The sequence below is a fragment of the Loxodonta africana genome, chromosome 24 (genome assembly GCF_030014295.1).
Source record: "Loxodonta africana isolate mLoxAfr1 chromosome 24, mLoxAfr1.hap2, whole genome shotgun sequence".
In the NCBI taxonomy this organism is placed as follows: Eukaryota; Metazoa; Chordata; class Mammalia; order Proboscidea; family Elephantidae; genus Loxodonta; species Loxodonta africana.
This window is the reverse complement of record NC_087365.1, coordinates 38,262,057-38,283,543: the sequence shown is the minus strand read 5'-3', so window position 1 is coordinate 38,283,543 and position 21,487 is coordinate 38,262,057. Positions and strand designations below refer to the sequence as shown.

Here is a 21,487-nt window from a genome sequence, read left to right as displayed (position 1 = left end):
CAGACTGCGAAAGCTCATTTAACTAGTCATAGTGGGGTCTGATGAAGACTGGTCCAGGACGCCAGTGACTACTATTGCTGCATAACAAACCCACCCCAAAATATGGTGGTGCCAAACGACCACCATTTTATATACTCACAGATTCTGAGGGTTAGGGTTTCCACATGGCATAGAGGGTGGCTTCTCTCTGCTCAGCTGAGGATGGTTGTAAGGGCTGGGGCTGGAGAGTTGGGACTGGAGGACCCACTCCCAAAATGGCTCCTTCACTTCCATGTTGAGCCTCAGGCTGGAATGGCTGAAGGCTGGGACTGTTGGCCGGAGCCTACACACGGCTTCTTCAGCAGGATGGCCTCAGGCCGCTGGCCTCCTTTGGTGGTAGCTCAGTGTCCCAGCAAACCAGGCTGAAGCCACAAGGCCTTTTATGGCCCCACAGCCTCACCTGCATGGCATTCTATCCATCAAAGCAGTCACAGGCCCGCCTATACTCTAGAAGAGGGTACGCAGACTCCACCTCCACATGGGAAGGGTGTCAAAGACTTGGCTGTTGTTTTGTAAGAACAGCACACCTAGGCACAGCCTACCTATCGATTATGGTTTTGTCACTTGGATAAGGTCTCACCTGGGTAAGATGTCATCCACATTCCATCTCCAAACTGAGGATGTTGGTTCCTCCATCCCCACTGGGTGAAAGAGGACTGAGAAGGGATTCCCTGAACCATAAGAATGGTGCAGTGGGAACGGTGTGCTGAAAAAGACAGCTGAAAAAGTAGCATGAGTTGGCTTAACCCCTACTTCTCAAACTCAGCTGCTATCCCTAAGGTCTGCAGCTTGAACCCACCAGCCACTTCTTGGGAGAAAGATGTGACAGTCAGCTTCCATAAAGATCTACAGCCTTGGAAACCCTATGGGGCAGTTCTACTCTGTCCCATAAGGTTGCTATCAGTCAGAATCGACTCAGCGGCAGTGGGTTTGTCTTGTTTTGTTTTATAGGATAGGGAAGAGTAGGGGTAATTCAAGGAACAACAGGGAAACCAGGGCACCAGGAGAAGAGTTCTTCACACTGACCCTGCCCCTGCATATTTGTTCTACCAGGTTGCCAGAAGCAAGAGACCAAAAACACCCATCCCCTTCCCCCTCATCCTTTTGCTAGGCGGGAGCTGGCAACTCAGAGGAGTCACTGCCTGAATATGGCCAGCAGAGGGCAGCACAGCCCCACTCTGCAGATTCTGATGCTGAACAGATTAGCCGGGGACAGGCTCCACTGGTGGAATTCAGGGTCAGACGGGGGACCCTCCACATCCCGGGCTACAGGCTCTCTGGCTGAGCTCAGGGTGGGGATGTGGGTACAGCCTGAATGTGGGGCCGTTTTCTGGCAGGTGAGCTCCAGGGGAGCCAGGGAGTTGGTTGTGTTCACGGCCGTCTCTCCCACTGCAGGGTCCGCAGAGGACACTCAGTACACATTTCAGTGTTGGATGTGTTTCTGTGCGTGTAATTGTCTCTGAGATGTCTGTGAGTGTATGTCTGACCGTGCAGAGTCTGGCTGTCCATCAGGCTTGTTCCTGGGTGGATCTGTCCCAGGCAGTGGTAGGATGCCACCACTTGCCTCGAGTGTCCCGTGGCCCCACATGCCTTCCGGTTACACAGTGCCCCTGGGGAGCCCCAGTGTCCTGAGTCATCCCCCACCCCCAACACCAGAATGGGGCCTCCCTGGGCCTCTGTAGATCCCGCCGAAGCCAGGAGCACCCAGAATGATTTAGAACGCCCTTCTTCCCCAAGCAATGAGAAGTTTAGAGTAGGACTTAACTTGCGTAAATTCCCCGCTCCCCAACCCCAGCCCTCACCCCAGGAGGCAATCCTTGGAAAACCAGACACTGTGCTGATTAAACTGGTTCTAAGAGACCAGCAAGCCACTGACAGGAGAGAGGAAGCCACACCTGGCTGGCAGCAAGTGGAGCTCAGGCTTGCATGCTCCCGCGATGACTAAAGGTCAAAGGATTTCCAAAACCTTGGCATATTCTGGGGTTTTAGCCGCATAACCACCCAGGCGAGCTCTGGGGACAAGAAGGGCTCCAGAAGCAGAGTGCCAACAGCTGTAACAGAGGACACCAGTCACTGCGGGCTGAGGACATCTTAAGGATGCTGGTGAACAGAAAGAACTCAATGTCATCAGTCCTATGGGTTCCTGTCTTGGAAAGATGGGTGAGCTTTTCCCAGATAAATGCCACAAGCTGCCATCAGTTCCAGCAGGGTCTGCTTATTCATGAATGGGGGGAGGGGACTGTCACAGTGAATCATTCACCTCTACTCAAAGGGACCCCCAGTTGCAGGCCTTTCACTCACAGCCTGGCAGCTATTGCTGGCCTGCAGGTGGCCAGTGAAAGCTAGCTCCACTGAGGGTAGAGAGACTAAATATTAGTTAAAGGGCATCAAGGAGCATTCAGCTGCTTGAAAGATCAGCGGTTCAAACCTACCAGCCTCTCATCAGAAGATGTGGCAGTCTGCTTCCATAAAGATTACAGCCTAAGGACCCTACGGAGGAGCTCTAATCTGTCCTATAGCGTCGCTGTGAGTCGAAATCGACTCATTGGCAATAAGTTAAGGGCATCAAAATGAGAACATACACCTGAATAAAACATGCTGTATGTAAGCATTAAGACATTTCATGTTGTTCACCAGGACATCACAGAGGAGTAAAAGTGGCTCCTGCTGGGCTATGAGCCGGGAGATTAGAGCGGGCTTGTTCCTGTGGTTGTCGTTAGCTGCTGTGGAGCTGGCCCCCAAATCATGGCAATCCCACGCACAACTGAATGAAACACTGCCTGGTCCCATGCCATTCCCACGACCAGTTGGGAACTGGACTGCTGTGATTTGTAGAGTTTTTCCTGGCTGATTTTCATGAGTAGATTTCCAGGCCTTTCTTCCTAGTCTGAAAGCTCCGCTGAAACCTGTTCAGCATCCATAACTACACACAAGCTTCCACTGACAGACGGGTGGTGGCTACATTTGAGGAGCATTGGCTGGGCATTGAACCCAGGTCTCTGATATGGAAGACAAGAATTCTACCACTGAACCACCCCTGCCTCTTAGCAGCAGGCTTAGGTGTGGCCAATCCCCCTACCCGAGGTCAGGGTAAACATGTCTCAAATCTTGAATAAAAAAGGATAAATGCCCTAAAACCCAGGTCTCTTGCAGATGAACACCTGAGCCCCCTCCTTCCACCCCATCTGGTTTTATTTTGTTTTTAATTTACTTTTCTCCCCATTCCTCACTCCCATCCTGCCTCCACTCCCTACAGGCAACTCTTGTATCTGAAGCTTTTTGCTGCTACATGTTTTTGCAAACACTGTATATTTTTCGGATGTGCATGTATTTTTAGTTTCTGTGAATGTCACCGTTGCATCTCACTCTTCCTTACTCTTTTTGCTCAGCTGTTTTTAAGGGCTATGTTATGTGCTATCTGTGGCGTGAAGCTGCTCTATAGGACACAACGATATCACACACTAAACTGTGCCCCGCACTCTCCCAGCGATGGACCATATTACTGCCCCGCCCTGACACCACATCACACTCAGTGGGTGTCCTTGTACATGGCTTCCTGGACCTGAGCGAGAGTTTTGTTGGGTTACATACACAGGAGTGGCATTTCTGGGTCATGGGACCTGCACACACTTCATCTGATTAGCGCCAGGTGGCTCTCCAGGACAGCCACACCAGCTGGGCATGGGGGTCCCCATCTCTCTGCCAACACTTGCATAGAGTTGCGTTATCCACCTTTCCAATTTTTGCTACACTAATGGATGCAAGGAAACCCTAGTGGCATAGTGGTTAAGAGCTACAGCTGCCAACCAAAAGGTCGGCAGTTCAAACCCACAGGCCTCCTTGGAAACCCTACGGGGCAGTTCTACTCTGTCCTGTGGGGTCGCTATGAGTCAGAATCGACTCGATGGCAATGGGTTTGGTTTATCTCGGTAATGGGTGCAAAGTGGTATCTAGTTGTCGCTGTAGTTTGTGTTTCTCTGATTACTGAATTAGAGCAGCTCTTCACTGACTTGGGAGACCATGAGGTCTGCTTCTGTAAATCGCCTATTTATTCCCTTTGCCCATTTTTTCCTACTAGAGTTGTTTTTGCTCTTGTCAGTTTGTAGGAGCTCCTTGTCTACTCTTGACATTTAATCCTTTGTTGTATTTGACTGCAAATATCTTCTGCCAACTATCATGCCTACACTTAGGCCTTTTGCCAACTAACACGAATTAAAGCATAATCAGGTATCAGAGAAAAAAAGATATAAGAGAAGGAAGGAAAGGATGAGGAAATGAGAGAGGTAAGCTGTAGAGTTCAAAACTAACACATTAAAAGGAGATGAAAATACAAAAGAAAACATTTACAGACTAAAAACAGCAAAAAAAAAAAAAACCTAAATAAGATTTTTTGTACCTAAAAGTACTAAATAAAAGTTAGAAACAAACAAGCAGAGCTTTAAAAAAAAAAAGTTAAAATAAATGTTCAAGTAAAGGCACTTTTTAAAAGCATAAAAATAAGGAAACTCACATCTTTATTCCTTTTAAAACTTCGTGGTAAAAAGGGAAATAACGCAGAGGTCAGAGAAGTAAAGATTAAAGGAACAAACGTAAACACAAGTAAAAACAAGAAACACCTTCCGTTAGCCCAAGACTGGAACCATTCCTAAAGCCAACTCCTCAGACAGGGTTGGACTAGACTACGAGAGAAAATGACACTGGTGAGGAGCGAGCTTCTTGGCTCAAGTACACACATAAGACTATGTGGGCAGCTTCTGTCTGGAGGCGACAGGAGAAGGCAGAGGGGGTACAGGAGCTGGTTGAATGGACATAGGGAACACAGGGTGGAGAGGAGGAGTGTGCTGTCTCATTAGGGGGTGCACAGCTAGGTGTATGTAAGTTTTTGTAAGAGAGACTGACTTGATTTGTAAACTTATAACACAATTTTAAAAAAGAAAGGAACAAAGAACTAGGGCAAACGGCACTAACAGCAGATACTAAGCAAACCTGAGATTGCACTTCAAATCAGAATAAGCCTAAAACAGAAAGCAAAGAATGTGGGCATCAAGAGAAAAGGCTAAAATTAGCAAACTAAATGCAGACTCATAAAGTCCTTATCCCCTGTCCTGCTCTCAGGCCCCTGGAGTCCCAATGTGGAAGCCAAGAGCAGCAGCAGGGAGACAGGAGCCTGGAGTACATTTAGATCATAGATGGAGTCACTCCATCAGTCTTAGGCCTGCCCTGGGCTATGGACAAGGCCTCAGATGCCTTGGGCAGCTGCCAACAATGGGCCTTACACCTGGCCATGGAGACTTTGGGTATGAACCACAGTGGCCACCCACTACTACACCACACCCACTCCCTGGTGCCCCTCCCTGCCTCTCTGGCTTGCTCAGAGGCTTCAGTAGAACCTATAGGTGGCAGGTGAGGCCACAGATAACCAGAGGGCCAGGGAAACGTTGCACTGAAATCTCTTTGGCCCTTCGTAAGCAGACAAGAGGCAACCTGTTTGAACAAGTTCCATACCACCCAACAGTGCCCAAGGTAACAGCTCTGAGATTCACCAGAGGGAGCAATGACAACGGAGGCCCTGAGGCCACAGTCTTCTCCAGACCTGCCACATAACATCTAGCTATTCACCCAAAGTGGCCAGCTCTTTGTAAAATGATTTGATTGGCTATTGCCAGTTTCAATGACTCAGAAACAAGAGATTAAAAGGGCAGGAAACCCAGGGTTCCAGCATCCTGTTTCATCACAGGTTGGAAGACTGAGGAAAAATCCAGATGGCTCATTGGAGGTGTGGAAAGTATCTGATCTTAGAGTGAAGTAAGGGATATGGGGGCTGAGACCTACTAAGTTGGGTCCTTCCAATGAGATATAAAGACAGGTAGTTGCCTAGCGGCTCCAAAGCTCACTTGAAATTCAGTTGCATGGCAATTAAGATGTGTTTTCCCAAGCGGATGGTTCTCATGCTGATGTTGCCAGCTGGCCCACTCTTATCCCACAACCCAGTGGTTCCCAGACCTGGGGATTGCATCAACTGCTAAAAACCCATGTAAGATTGTCCCCATTTTATTTTTCCAAGGAAAACATTAAAAATATAAAACTACCATCTAATTTGCCATCATTTCCTAAAAAGAAAAGACATTTTAGCACCAAAAAAAGCTCAGACTGAAGGATGACCCTTTACGTAGAATAAAGTTAAGGTTTACGGAATGCTCATTATTACAGGTTCTTCACCTCTGCAGGAGACTCCAAAAAACTCCCTGTGGGCCAGCGTTGGTGCTCGCTGCCACCACGTGCCTGGAGCTGAGTTCCAACACCACCAACAGCAGTGCTGGGGTAGGGGGTGGGGGCAAGTGGCTGGCGTTGGGCGCTAAAGCACATGTTTTGCATACCTGGGCAAAAACAAAGGCATCAGCTTTCACAGTTTTCACTGATGTTCCCCCGCAAGCCCCAACCTCCCAGCTGGTGGCTCACCTTCCTCGCGGGCTTGATGTCTGTATGTTTCAACCCTCTCTGTTTCATCTGCTTCACCAATGATTCCCAAGCATATGGCATCATTAGAGTCAACTGAGGGAGGGGCCACTTTTAAAAACACAGAGCCCCAGGCCCACCACCGAGAGGTCGGATCCAGTGGTTCCAGGATGGGATCTCACCTTCATCAGATTTAGGCACCTCAGCCCCTGCCCCTACTACCCAGCTCCCCATCTAGTCCTTGCTCAGGCTATGAAGTGACTAACGACCAGCTGTCAGCACTGGGTCCCCAAAAGCAGAGTTGAGAGCGGGGATGGAATTCTGGGGGAACAACCAGAGACTGAGGGCAAAACCCAGTTCACGAAGGGAGAACGGCAATGGTGGCTGGCTGTGCCGACACAGGACCGTGGAGCCAGGGGACTGTGCAACTGAGTTCACGGCCAAAGTGGAAAGCATGGCTGGCAGGGACTGACAGTGTGGAATGTGAGCCCGTCTCTCCACCCTCAAGGCAGGCATCTCATTGTGGGGAAGCCTCTCTTGGATGCTGCCCTGGCCTCGAACAGCTGGATGTGGCTTCTGCAGTCTGTATTTCTACCTCCACCCTGGCCCACTCATCCATTCACCCAACGCACGCATCTCCACACCACCCCCGTGCTGTGCACAAAGCCCAGGTGTCCAGCAAACATCTGCTGACTAGACCTGGTGACCAACAGGAGCACTGAAGCCCCAGGTTGGCTGAGCCAGGGGACTCCTGTAATGGCAACATCTAGCCCACAGGGAAGCCAGCTGCAGGAGAGAACCAGCAGGGTCTATGTAAGCCACCCACGTGAGAAACCCCCATCTCTGGGCCTCTGGAGTTTTCCAGCACACACTCTCCTCCATCCCCACCCCTCACCAAGCTCCTGGCTTCAGAAGGAAGACACAGCAGTATAGTGGGAAAATTCACTAACACATGAAAAACTATGGAGCCCAAGGGGACGGATTCCTGAGGAATTACTTTGGGGACAAAGTCTTGTGAGTTGCCAGGCCATCAGGCTCTGCTGGTCTTGTGTGGGGGCTCAGAGAGGAGCCAGGGCCTTGCAGGGGCCTCCTGTCGTTCAGCTGGCTGGGGCACCACCCCTGACAGGGCTCTGTGGTTCTTGACATAGGTCTAAAGGGACCTTTGGCCAAGGCCACATGGGACATTGCAGTTGCAGGCCTCTGACAATGAGGGTCCATTCCCACCCATCATGGGCTGTGACACCTAACAGGATTCAAAGCTCAGAGGCCTAGCCTGGCGAAGGCTGCCCCCAGAGAGGCAGTGGCACAGGGGGTACAGGTGTGCCCCCAAAGATAGGGCAACAAGGAAAGATGGACTCGCTCCAGGCTGCTCCCCTGTGGACTGTTTGGATCTCAGTCTCAAACCCCAGAGGGTGTGGGTCCTGCACCCTTTCCACCTTTGACCCCAAAAGAAGCATATTAGGATCGGCACCGGCCCTAAGGCCAGACTTCAAACACAGTAAGTTACCACCTTCTGTACAGAAAGATCCCAGTGGGAAGCTGGCACGCATTAACTCCTCTTTGGGACTTCACTGAAAAAGCCCCTCCACCATGGTTTGCTAATAAGGTCTCAAGGATATTCAGTCACACAATCTTGCTTTATAGGGCTTCCTGGGTTCACGTGACCCCAACACCTGCTGTATGCCACAGCATCAGGCTTCTTAGCTACTGGGAGACCTTCACTTGGAACAATTAATCGGACCATCTTAAAATAGAGACCACAAAAGCCATGGATGGGAGGGGATACATTTATTTTAGGTATAAAGTTTTACTATTATTAACGAGGTATCACTATTATTTACCTGTTTATAAAATGAAAATAAAAATGACGTATGTTTGGTGCCCAAAGTGGCATATCCAAACTAATGTCAGTACAAAAATAAATTCTCAAGCTACGTGTTTTTAAAATAAACGTCACTGAAAACGTAAGGGGGTGGGGAGAGGGTCTGTAACAGTCAATGTGCTGAAAGCGAACGCCTCCAGAGCAAAGAAGCCAGGGGGCAACGGTGACACCAGTGCCTGCTGGAACAGCCACCCCATGAGTTCTTGCAAGAAACCAAGCAGATAAACAAACAAAACACAAATACGCAATGGTTCTGTTCCTGAGCTACAGAAGTTTAGGCCATCTACACAGCTGTGAATTCCTGCTAAAGAAGACCCCTTGGGGTCTGAGCTGAGAAGCTTTCACTAGTGCTCTGCCAGTGGCAGCTGGATGTGGCATCGTACTGAGAGGAAACTAAGCCCACTTGGGAAAGAGATAAATCCTTTGCCAACAAGGAGCAGGGCACAGTTCTCTTTGTCCATCGCCAATCCCTCGGCAAGCCTCCTGGCTGCGGAGAAACAGGGACACGGCAGAGGAAAACCAGGAGCTTGGTTTGGGAGGCCCTGGGCCTGCCAGACACGCTCCTCAGTGATTTTGGCAGAAATCCCCAGTGTTTCCAAGGTCTCATCCCTTCCCTAATCCAGGCTTGTTTACCCCTGGCAGCGCTGATAAAGCCGTGGCCCCAGCAGGTCCTCTGTTCTCTGTCCATCCCACAAGCCGCTTCAGCCTTCAGTGAGTGGCTAACGTTCCTCCTTGTTTCCCATCCAGCTGGGCCAGGGCTGTGCGCCTGCCTGAGGTGCATGCTGGGCTAGTGAGCGTGCTAAGTGAGCCAAGGCGCACGGCCTGCCGACTCCCACCTGCCTGGGTGCAGCGCCCCTGACGCCTGCTGTGGCGCAGCGTGATGCCTGCCCATGCAGAAACTCGTCCAGGATCCCAGTGAGGAGGGTAATGCTGGGGGAGTGGGAAGGAAGGGGCTAGTGGACAGGCTGAGGCCCACCTCAGAGCAGCTGAAGGTTCCACATAAGCCCATGCCAGCCCACCCCTGGGGCCAGGTGGGCAGCAACAGGAAGGAGAGGACACCAAGCAGCCCCTGCCCGCTGCAGCTGAGCTCTGCTCACAAGTCCTGGACCTTGGCCCTTTTGGCTTTCAGGGACAGGTGCTGCAAGAGAAGAGAAAACATCAAGCTAGGGGTCTGTTAGACAAATAAACCAGACTTCAACATAAATTCACATGTTGTTGCTGCTGTTGGCTTCCATCGAGTCGGCTCCGACTCATGGCGACCCATATATAACAGAACACTGCCCAGTCCTCGCCGTCTTCACAACCCCAGGTATGCTTGAGTTCGCTGCTGCAATGACTGTATATTCTCAGTGCCTTCCAACTTCGGGGGCTCATCTCCTAGCACTATAAATTTGGGGGCAATATTCTGTTGTGATCCATAAAAGTTTCTCATTGGCTCATTTTTGGAAGTACATTGACAGGCCTTTCTCTTCCTAGTCTTAGTCTAAAAGTTCTGCTGAAATCTGTCTACCATGGGTAACCCTGCTGGTGTTTGAAATACTGGCGGCATAGCTTCCAGCATGATAGCAACACACAAGCCACCACAGTAAGACAAACTGACAGAAATGAGTGGTGGATAATTCGCACAGAATCAGCCAAAATACAAATCTTCCATCTGTTCCACGCCTTCTCAAAAAATGTTGTGCCCCTTGCGAAGCAGCCTAGAGAAAAAGGGCGCAAGTGATCAACAAAGGAAAAGGCCTTAAGTAAGCAGATAGCAGCCTGAGGCCCAGTCCCCCAAGGCTGAGCCTGGTCACAGAGGGCTGTGCAGGAAGTATTCCATCTTTCTGAGACATGCCCCAGCTACAGCACAGCACTGCAGCCAGAGACCTGCGCTCGGGGCCTGGGCTCTGGTTGGACAGCACCTCACGTTTCCGAGAAGTTCCTGAAAACAGCTAAGGAAAGGCATCCTCTCCCTAGGAACAAGATCAACTAATTTATCAAGCATCTCAACATGCCAGGTACCTGTGCTCAAGGCTGGAGACAAAGACACAGCCCCTGCCCCTGCCTCTGCCTGTGCCCCTGCCCCACAGAGCGTACGGGCGGCTTGAAAACAGGCAGGAAGTGGAGGCCTCCCAGAGACGCTTTTTTCTTTTCAGAAATGTCTCCCTCTCCCAGTAGAAATAATATATGAGGCAAGGCATTGTAATCATGGGCATCAGATCCTAGGGGCTTGGGATAAAATGTTCTTTAGCTTTTAAGGTGAACTCCGGAGTGCTAGAGCCCTAAAACATGCATTTGAGGCAGAGTGTGTGAATCGCCAACCACAACATCCCTGGGGGCCCACTAACAATCATAAATGAATGGCAGCAGCAGCTCAGACGTGCCACTCTAGCACGCACTGGGAGCCTCACACGAGGGATTCCCAAACCGCTGGCTGCCAGTAGAGCAGCCTGCTGTCCCCCAGCAAGCTCAGTGCCTGAACCCCTTTTCTAAGCACACATGGCTTCAAGGCCACAATCCCCTTTACTGACAGCGAGAACTTCAGGTCCTAAAAGAGTGTGGGGTACGAAAGAAGAAAGCATACCACCACGCATAACCTCCAGATAACTAAGTGAACGAGACACAGGGCTAATGAGCTGCAGGAGTTTAGATTCCATCCACTCATGTCTGAGAAAGGATCAGCCGACATCCTTACAAAGGTCCCGGGTAAGAGGATTCTTCTTAGATTTCAAAGGTATCTCCAAAAAGCTGGGAAAAAATTTAAGAACTGCAAGGCACCTGTTCTTTCCCTCCCAGCTGCAGGTCTTGCCGGACTTCTCTGGATTCTCTCCTCCCTACACTTCACCTGAAGCGACCCTACAACTCTGGTAGACATCCACAGCCTTAGCGTGGGAATGGAAGGTGACGGCATCGTGCCTGTGAGACCATTTTTGGTGCTCATTTCTCGGAAGAATGTTGTGTATAAACAAAGCTGACTCTGGACCATTTCAGGCCTCCTTACAGAGTGACAGACTCAAAAACAATGGAGATGGAAAGTCACCACAGGTGCCAAGAACAGAGCCGAGGCTGATTTGTGGGCTGTGGACGGCCTTGAGGCACTGCATGGTGTTCAACAAGGGAACATCTACCATACATGGGCAGCCACAGAGACCAGGAGAGCTCTTGGAGAAATCGATCAGTCTGGGACGAGTTAACAGAAGTGTCTTTGGACTATTTAGTTGAGGAGAGGCCAGGTTTCAGGGGGAAGGAGGGCCTTGGGACTCTCACCTACACAATGAGGTTGTTGAACTAGGTGATTTCTAAAGGTTGCAGCCCCTCTAAAAATACTCTAAGAGATCAGAGTGGAGATAATGGGCTGAAAAACAGCATTTGAAAAGAAAAAAAGGCAAATGCAGAAATTTAGGCTTGTCATTTCCTTCAAACTTCTAAAGCTCTTTGCTCTTTAACTTCATGGGTCTGACCTAAAGAAACTGTAATTTTGGGCTGAGAAGGGAAAATGACTCAGCCTCTAGGCTAATTCTGTTCTCTGAGTCTAAGCGAATCCAAGACAATTTCAGGCCGGTTTCTCCTTCTCTAACTGCATCTTATTCCTTTTATGGGCACTTCACCACTGCACTGCACCATTCTTCTCGCAGCTTTTAGTTTGCATCACTTCTCTTGAGCCCCTGGAGTCTGCTGCTTTCCACCTGGGAGACTTTGAGGCAATAGATTTCCTTTCACTTCGGGTTTATTCTTATCAGGCCAGCACGGCAGAGATGGCACACACTGCATTTGTATCAGTCCCTGCTCTGTGTTTCTATCAATCCCTGCTGTATGGTCAGGTTTCCAGCTGAAGTACCTCTACTAGGATGTGTGAAGAGTTACTTAAGTTTGAAAAAAAAATTTTTTTGTTTGTTTGGACAAGATTTAAACATTTTAAGAAGATTTTTAAAAAGCCATTTCCATTGACATTGCCCTTTGGGCAGGGGGAGAGGGGGAGTGAAGGGAGTGGAGGTGACCCTCCCATGTACAGGAACTCAAATTGAAATAAACAAGTGAGGCAGGGCTGTGGCACCCAGAGAGTGCCATCCACAGCAGGCAGCCATTCCTCAATCCTGCTGATTGCTCCGGGCAGGAGCTCCGGGCCCAGGGTCACCAGATTTAACATTTCTTTCAAGAGAAACCAGAAATCCATTTTTGATGTGCAATTTCTCAATTCTTAAATGTGGCAATTAAATTCTGGTTTGAAGACACTGCACGGTTCAGACCCCACCCTGATGTCGTAACGGGTTTCAGACGTTTCCTTTTGCTGCTTTTTCGAGTTCTGCTGTAAAACTGGACAAGATATCTGAGGCAACTGTTTGCAGGCACTGGATAACAGACAACACAGGGCTGTGATCCCCGAGAAAAAGGAAACACATAGGTGAGTTCCACATTCATCCCAGCTCTCTGCCTGACTCCCCAAACCCTGGCACAAAAAAGTGAAGCCTAAACAGAAAGCAACAGTGTGGCTGGACAGAGGAAACAGAGATCAAAGTTCAAGGCTGCTGAGGCTGCTCAAATTGGCAGGACGGGGTATCAGAAAGGCAGGAGCTCCAGACATCTGCATAGGGCTACCCTTAAGTCTCTAGCTGACTATCAAATTGTACATTGCAGGCCAAGAGTCCGTAAGGCTGGCAGAAAACTGTTGTTTAAGAGTTATGAGCTGAATGGAGATTCTAGAGGTTTGTACAATGCTGGGAGACACTGGAGTTCTAACCAGCCAGAGTGGAAAGGCTTCACTAAGCATCCTAGACAAGAGTAGGGCTGCTCTACATCTGCCCTGTTAAAGACAAAAATCAAGCCTCAATGGAATCAAACTGATCTGCCAGTAAATGAACTGTCATCCACAAAAACAAACTCAACATTCTTTAAGAAAAGCCAACAAATCTAGACTCTCGATGACATAGCATCTGTAATGTCCAGTATAACGAAAAATTACTAGACACAAGAAGCAGGAAAATGTAGCCCCTATAAGGAGAAAAAGCAGTCAAAAGACAAAACAAACCAGATGACAAAGATGTTGAATTAGTAAACAAGCCCTTTAAAAGACCAATTATAAATACGTTCAAAGATTTAAAGAGAAAGGTAGATGTAATGAGTGAAACATGGAGAAGCTACACAGAGAAATGGAAATTTAAAGAACCAAATGGAAATGCTAGAATGGAAAAAATGCAGTATCTGAAATGAAAAAAAAATTCTCTGGATGGGCTTAAAAGCAGATCAGACACAGTGAACTTGAAGATAGGTCAAGAGAAACCATTCAAACTAAAGCACAGGAAAAAAAAAAAACTGATTAGAGCCTCAATGACGTGTGAGATAATATCAAGCGGTCTAACACAAATGTTAACAGGAGGTCCAGAACGAGAATGAAGATAGATATTGGATCAGAAAAAATACTCTAAGGAATACCCACTGCCGTCATGGCCCCACATTTCCCAAATATGATAAAAACATCAGCCCACACATCCAATAAGCTCAAAGAAACCCAAGCAGGATAAACACAAAGAAAAGCACATCACAGTCAAAGTGCTGAAAAACAAAAGAGAAAGAAAAAAATCTGAAAAGCAGCCAGAGAAAAAAGACTGATTATATACAGTGGAACAACACTATAAATGGCTGGTCATAAAAACGATGCAAACCAGGTAACAATGGAATGAACTCCTTAAAGTGATGAAAGACAATACTGTCAATCTAGAATCCTATGCCCAGCAAAGCATGTTTCAAACATGAAGATGAAATAAAAACATTTCAGATAAACGAGTGCTTGAGAGAATCTTTCACCAGCAGAAATGCACTAGAAGATATGTTAAAGGAAGCTCTTCAGGCTGAAGGAAAAAGATAGCAAAGAGAAACTCGGATCTGCACAAAAGGATGAAGAATGACACAATAAATACCTGGGTAATATAAAACACTGTGTTAATCTTGTTACTTCATTTCCTTAAAAGACAGTAAATTGTTTGAAACAAAAATAATAATGTATTCTGGGGTTTATGTAGAAATAAAAAATATGACAATAGCACAAAGAATGGAATGGGGATAACCGGACAGATACTGCTGTAGGTTTTTTACTTTATAATCTAAGTGGTACAATACTAACTCAAAGTAAACCATGATAAATTAAGGATACATATTACAATCCCTAAAGCAACCACAAAAAATAAAACCAAGAGGTATAAAAAGCCAACAAAAGAAAGAAAATGGAGTATCAACCTGATTAATTCAAACGTAAGCAGTAAAGGAGGAAAAAAAAGGAAAAGACTAAATTGGACAAATAGGGAGCAAATAGCAAAACGGTAGACTTCAATCGTATCAGCAAATATATGAAATGTAATTGGGCTAAAAACTCTAATTAAAAACACAGTGCAAGCCAAACAGAATGAGTCCGGGGGCCATATTTAGCCAGGAAGTTTGTGAACTCGGATTTACCTGTTGTCATGCCAGCCTTTCAAATATAACCAACTCTCAATCAACCATGAGAAGAATGTATAGCCTTTTTTTATTATTATTTTCATTTTTTACAATGAATGGCTCTTTTTTTTTTTTTTGCAAAAAATGAAGATGACCACAAAACTGAGAATCTGCTGTGCAACGCTCACCGCCCTGCTCGTTCTGCAGGTGGGCTGCCAGGGACGAAGAGCACACACAGTAAGGCCGCTGCTCAGCATCACCCACAACGCGCTTACACCGCCTTGGGTTTGAGCCTGCATATTTGTTTATAGTCTTTGTGAGGCAACCCTCATTAGAGAATATTTGTACCACTCCTGAAAAATGGGTCCAAAGTTGATTGAATTTCTTTGCAAATGGTTCAAAAGAACAAAGGGAGAGAGGAAGAGCTGGAGACACCATTTCCGTTTTGTCTCATGAAGTTAAAAGGGGTTATTTTTAAATGCACTTCACTCTGAAGGAAATGATCACAGTGCTTTTACCCAGAATGTTTTGGGGATTTGGAACCAAACTAGAGAATAAATATATATTTACAAAATATAAAGACGCAGAAGACAGACAGTTTGGGGACAGGCTCTGTTCATTCCTACCGTTCCTTGTTGATAAAAGTGTGGAGCCAGCTCCAACAGCCAAGCAGACTCAATAGCAGTCACATCTCTCATATAATACTTGGAGGTTTGTATGACTTCATTGTAGATAACCCTGAAACAACAGAGAAACACCAGCTAACTTCCTGTATCTTATGATGATAACCAGGAACCACAACAATTAGGATGATGAGTTGTTTTTCCTTTAACCTTTAATAGATATCTATTCTATATACCATTTATAATGCTCACTTAAGCCTCATGACCCTGAATGGTAGGTTAATAGTTTGTCCATTTTACAGGTAAGACTCTTTAAATCCTACATAATTTCCAGGACATCCTAGTCATCAACACAGGACCTTTCTGGACTCTTGGTCTGCATTTACAGAACCCTGAACACAGCCAATGACTTTAGCAAATGCAGAAAAAAAAAAGGCAAAAAAGAGGGGGAGGGGACGGGCTTATCTAATTCTGCAAGGGACTGAGAATTGAATTGACTGTAAAGAGACACAAGACTTTCTTGAATGATGAAAATATGTTGTATCTCAGTTGGAGTGAGAGTTATACAAGTACACATTTGTCAAAATGCATCTTTGACTGTATATGAATTTTATTTAAAAAAAAAAAAAAAAAGAGGGCTTGCCTGAGGTTAAAGGTCACAGACAACCAAAGAGCCAAGAAGATAACCCCAGATCTTAGGAGCACAGAAGAGAGCAGGTAGGGATAGGAGCTTGAGATATCTGCAGAGTTGATTCAGGGCTGCCCTCACAACTACCAATGCACCAGCCACACAGCTGCCCGGGCCTCCAAAGCCAGTGATTCTCAGCAGGCAAACGGGGGACCAGGTTAAAGGGAGGGGCCCTCTGCAAAGAGGCAGTGAGGGGAGGAGCCCTTTCTCTGGCACCTGGACAGGCTCTATCTCCACCATCCTTTCTTTGCCCTTCAGACTCCCTAGGAATGAAGCAGCAAAAAGCAAAGCCTTTTTCTTTCAGGCAACTTCTAAATTTAATCACCCAAAAGTCAGCAAGCCCTTAACAAAGAACTGAGGTTTGGCTTCCCTCTTCAGCTTATCCTGCACACAAATGGCCACTGGGTAACATTTCAAAACCCAGAGCTGACCAAGTCACTCCCCAGCTCAGAAGCTTCCACTCGATCTGCGCTAATTACAGGATAAAGTCTAATTCCTGGTCTAGCGGAGCAGATCTCAAACTTGATCACCCATCAGGATCACCTGGAGGGCATTTCAACCCAGCCTTTCACAGGCAGTTATAGACCAAGCCTTTGAATTGTGCTGGTCCAGCCATATCAATGATGCCCCATTTCTCAAAGACATGAGGCCCTTGGAGTACTCTGCCACTACTTCCTCAGTGTGGGATGTCCTTTACATCCTTTTCTGCCTGAAGACTCCTGTTTCCAGGTCCAGGTCAAATGTTTTCTCCTCCATGAAGTCAACCCTGCCTCTGCCTGGCATGTGAAGTGCCAACCCCAGCACCTCATTCATCCCTCTATCAAAGCTCTCCTCCTAAGGTTCTGAAAACTGTGTGTCTTTACTTCAGGACAGTGAGCTGCCAAACTCATCTCCAAGCTGTGCTAGCACAGAATCTAGCATGTAGTCAGTGGGTGAAAACAAACGTTTGCTGAGTGGGGGAGTGAGGAGACAGTTACCACTGTTTGCTTCCGGAGATCTCTGACAGGGCAGAAACTCTACAGACAACGTCATGTAACAAAGTCAACAAGGGTGTACTGAGCACCTGTCCTCCAGGTCCTGTGCCAGGCCCTGGGGGCTCAGAGACAAACACGCACTAGGCCTTGCCTTCCAAACAGTTACAAGGCCCAAAAGCAGCAGGGGCTTACCAGCGAGGCGGCTTCTCTGCATAGAGGACTGATGCAGGATGGATGTGCAATTCATGGTCGTCACGGGTAGTCCTGCAAAAAGAAAGAATGGTGTCCAAAATAGACTGTAAACGCCTAAAGCAAGCTTCTAAGGCCCCAGACGCTACTCACTTCACTAGGACGCAGAATATGAACTCTGTGATCTATATTATGCCAACTGACTGAGTTGTCCCAGGAGACTAAGGTCCTAAGCCTTCAAACTTAGAAAATCAATCTCGAAAGGTGTTTGGTTATATCTGAGAAGTATCTGTAATTGTGTCTTCTTTGAATATATGTGCCTGCACACACATATCTGTGCTGACACGTACATACAGATACTTCTAACTGTGCACACTTAATGTATACACCTGTACCTACCCGTAAGCCTATACACATATATGTGTGACCAAACACTCATTTTTTGGTCATTGTTGGTGGTGTTGCCAAACTAAACACGTTAATTTCTTTAGTACAAGCATTCTTTACTCTGAGCACTTCTTAATGACATCATTTACTTTGGTCAAGCTGTGCTCACTACAGCCATATTCAGTGTCACTTTTCCCATCACCAAAAATAACAAGTATTCACTATCTAGAGAGAGCTTTCCCCTCTCTCCCCGACAACCACCACTGAATATTGGTCTCTTTATACATGTCTATTCTTGTCTTGGAAACGCTGGTGGCATATTGGCATATTGGTTAAGTGCTACGGCTGCTAACCAGGTGCTCCTTGGGAACTCTACGGGGCAGTTCTGCTCTGTCCTATAGGGTCGCTATGAGTCGAAATCAACTTGACAGCAGTGGGTGGGTTTATTCTTGTCTTCTTACAAAAAGGGACCATATAATATTTGTCCTTATGTGCTTAACTTATTTCGTTTAGTATTATGGCCTCCAGGTCCATCCATATTATATGTTTTGTGGTGTGGTGCAATTGATTACCTTTATGTGGCCTTTTCATGGTCTTGTAACTCCCACCCAGGTGACTGGGCAGGACTATGTGATGGTGTACTTGTGGCCCACTGGGGAGACTGGTCAGTTTTGCCTTAAAAGACAGCCTTGGGCTGTGGATCTTGATTCTCCTTTCCCCTTGTGAAGTTAGGGAAGATCAGATGCCACCCCCACACCATTTTTACACATGAATTCATCATTGTTCCATTGTATGTACCACATTTTGCTTATATTCATCCACTGATTGTTGTTGCCATTTTTACGCTATTGTGAATAAAGCTGCAGTGAATACTGTTGTTGTTAGGTGCCACGGAGTCGGTTCTGACCATAGCGACCCTATACACAACAGAATGAAACACTGCCCAGTCCTGCACCATCCTCACAATTGTTATTTTGCTTGAGCCTATTGTTGCAGTCACTGTGTCAATCCATTCTTGTTGAGGGTCTTCCTCTTTTTTGCTGACCTTCTATTTTACCAAACATGATGTCCTTCTCCAAGGACTGGCCTTTCCCAATAACATGACCAAAGTATGGGAGATGAATTCTCACCATCCTTGCTTCTAATGAGCATTCTGGCTGTACTTCTTCCAAGGCAGATTTGTTTGTTCTTCTGGCAGCCTGTGGTATATTCAATATTCTTCGCCAACACCATATTTCAAAGATGTCAATTCTTCTTTGGACTTCCTTATTCATTGTCCAGCTTTCGCATGCATATGAGGCAACTGAAAATACCATGGCTTGGGTCAGGCGTTCCTTAGCCCCTGAAGTGACATCTTTGCTTCTTAAACACTTTAAAGAGGTCTTTTGCAGGAGACTTGTGCAATACATCATTTGATTTCTTGACTGCTGCTTCCACGGGCCCTGATGGTAGATCCAGTAAAATGAAATCCTTGACAACGTCAATCTGTTTATCATGATGTTGCCTATTGGTCCATTGTGAGGATTTTTGTTTTCTTTATGATGAAATGCAATCCATACTGAAGGCTGTAGTCTTTGATCATCATCAGTAAGTGCTTCAAATTCTCCTCACTTTCAGCAAGCAACGTTATGTCATCTACATATCACAGGTTGTTAATGAGTCCTCCTCCAATCCTGATGCCACATTCTTCATATAGCATTCTTCTTCAAATACTGGTGGCATAGCTTCCAGCATCACAGCAACACGCAAGCCACCCAGTATGGCAACTGACAGACTCTTGGGGCAGAGAACACAGCAGTGAATATATCTGTTTGTGTCACTACTTTCAGGTCTCTAGGTTATATCCCTAGGAGTGGGATTACTAGATCATAGGGTAGTTCTATTTCTAGTTTTTTTGAGGAAGCACCATATCATTTCTCACAGCGGTTGTACCGTTTTACATGCCCACCAGCAATGGATGTGGCAGTCTGCTTCCGTAAAGATTTACAGCCTTGGAAACCCTATGGGACAGTTCTACTCTTAGTTGCTAGGGGATGAACGGCAGCTACCGCTCACTTCCTTATGCTGCCCTGCCCCAGGCAGTGTTTCATTCTGTTGTACTTAGGGTCACTAGGAGTCAGAAACAACTCGACAGCACCTAACAACATCTATAATGTTTATCTTCTGTAGATTCTCTTTCAAAGCAATTTCCTTGAGGACAGAAATAATGCATGTGATTACTTCTACAAAACTTTTTTCTTAAGCAAAGTTAAATAATAAGGATAAAGACTATATAAGGATAGGTGATAATAAGAAAAGAAAGCTCAGTATTTGTGTATCAATTTCTCTGAGGTAATATTTTAAATTCTAGCTCAGATCTGATCTGATTTAATTAAAAAAAATATTTACTGAGCAAACATCTATGGGTAAGGTCAGATCACAAGAGAACAGTAGTACACTGGGCTGTCTCTATCTGAACTACAATAATTGAGCATTTCTGTGGGTGCCAGGGGTCCTGTGCATCGGGGCACCACTTCGAACAACATACCGAGCTCACTGCTGCACCCTAACACCGATCCCCTTGTGGTCCTGGCTGCCCTACCAGGTGGTAGTGAGCTGATCGACAAAGACCTTTGTCTCAAAGGCCCCCTATTAAACCAGTTACTGTTCAGCCGATTTCCAGTCACGGCAACCCCATGCGTATCAGAGTAGAACTGTACTCCATAGGGTTTTCAATGGCTGATTTTTCAGTAGATTGCCAGGCCTCTCTTCCAAGGTGCCTCTGGGTGGACTTGAACTTCCAAGCCAAGCACGTTAACTGTTTGTACCACCCAGGGACTCCTAAATAGACCATATTTTTGTTGAGGACACTGATGAAAGAACTTTTAAAATGCTAGTAGAAAATGCTAAAAAATACTTATGAAGCAGGGAAAGGAGTCAAACTGACAAGTTACCAGTACTCACTGGAGAAGATCTCAGGCCTCTCTAGAGAGGGTCTCACTTCCAAACAGGAAGAGTTGCCTCAAACATGGACAACTCAGTGTTGGGAGGGGGAGCTCATACTATGAGCAACAGAATCATGGCACTGATAGGCTAGAACACTTGGCCTGGAGTAATGAATAGAGCATGCTAGAGATAAATGTAAAGTGCTATACTTTGGCTCAAATGGTCAACTACTAGGATACTAGGTGGAAGAGACCTGGTGGCCAAAACACTCAATGCAATTCTGGACTCATTGAAACCCAGTGTTCAGGACAAGGAATATTGTGGCTGACCTTAAGCTAACAGGACTGTAATATCTTCCAGGGGAAAAAAATTAATGGCAAATCAGTATATGGAAGAAAGCCAAAGAAGAGCTGAGGAGAAGGCCTTTTTGATTGCTCCCTTATTAGAAGAATAATTATGATCACCAAATTTTAGACAGGCTACAGTGAAGTTATGGGACTAAAATGAGCTAAGGGACAGAAAAGACAGACTAAAGTAACAACTCAACTGAAATGATGTACTTTGGAGGAAAAAAGGTTAAGCTATGCTTTAGCTTTTATTGTGTTCAAATATACTAACAGCGGCTAAGAGGGCATCAATTATCAGTGGTTTTCTATGCCTAGAAAATGAAACGGGAAGAAAGAGACTACAGATTACAGTGCGAAGCATGTTGATAGTACATAGTGAAACAATACAATACCTGCCAATCTCCTAAGACATGAAACAAGGCCACAATTTATTGGGGTAGATGAGGGGGGGTCAGCCCTGCAGATCTCTAAAACCATCATGAACCACCCAAGGTCAAAAGTAACTTCTTTGGGGACGAGCTCTTTAATGGTTCCTTCTAGTCATATTATTCTATTATTAGAATTGA

The 21,487-nt window shown here is 46.4% G+C and overlaps 1 protein-coding gene across 3 annotated transcripts in view; it reads right to left on the bottom strand.

Annotated features, from left to right (window-relative positions):
- Positions 1-4,464: 4,464 nt before the first annotated feature.
- DHX35 (DEAH-box helicase 35) overlaps positions 4,465-21,487 on the bottom strand; it is a 92,936-nt gene continuing 75,913 nt past the window's right edge. For 2 of the 3 annotated variants that reach the window (XM_064276081.1, XM_064276080.1), the window contains exons 18-20: positions 17,266-17,337; positions 15,415-15,526; positions 4,465-9,515 (exon numbers count right to left, since the gene is read on the bottom strand). In XM_064276081.1, the coding sequence (XP_064132151.1) occupies positions 9,471-9,515; positions 15,415-15,526; positions 17,266-17,337 (229 nt within the window). In that variant the 3' untranslated portion in view covers positions 4,465-9,470. The remainder of the gene's footprint in view (positions 9,516-15,414; positions 15,527-17,265; positions 17,338-21,487) is intronic. The other variant, XM_010591682.3, reaches the window with a different exon arrangement.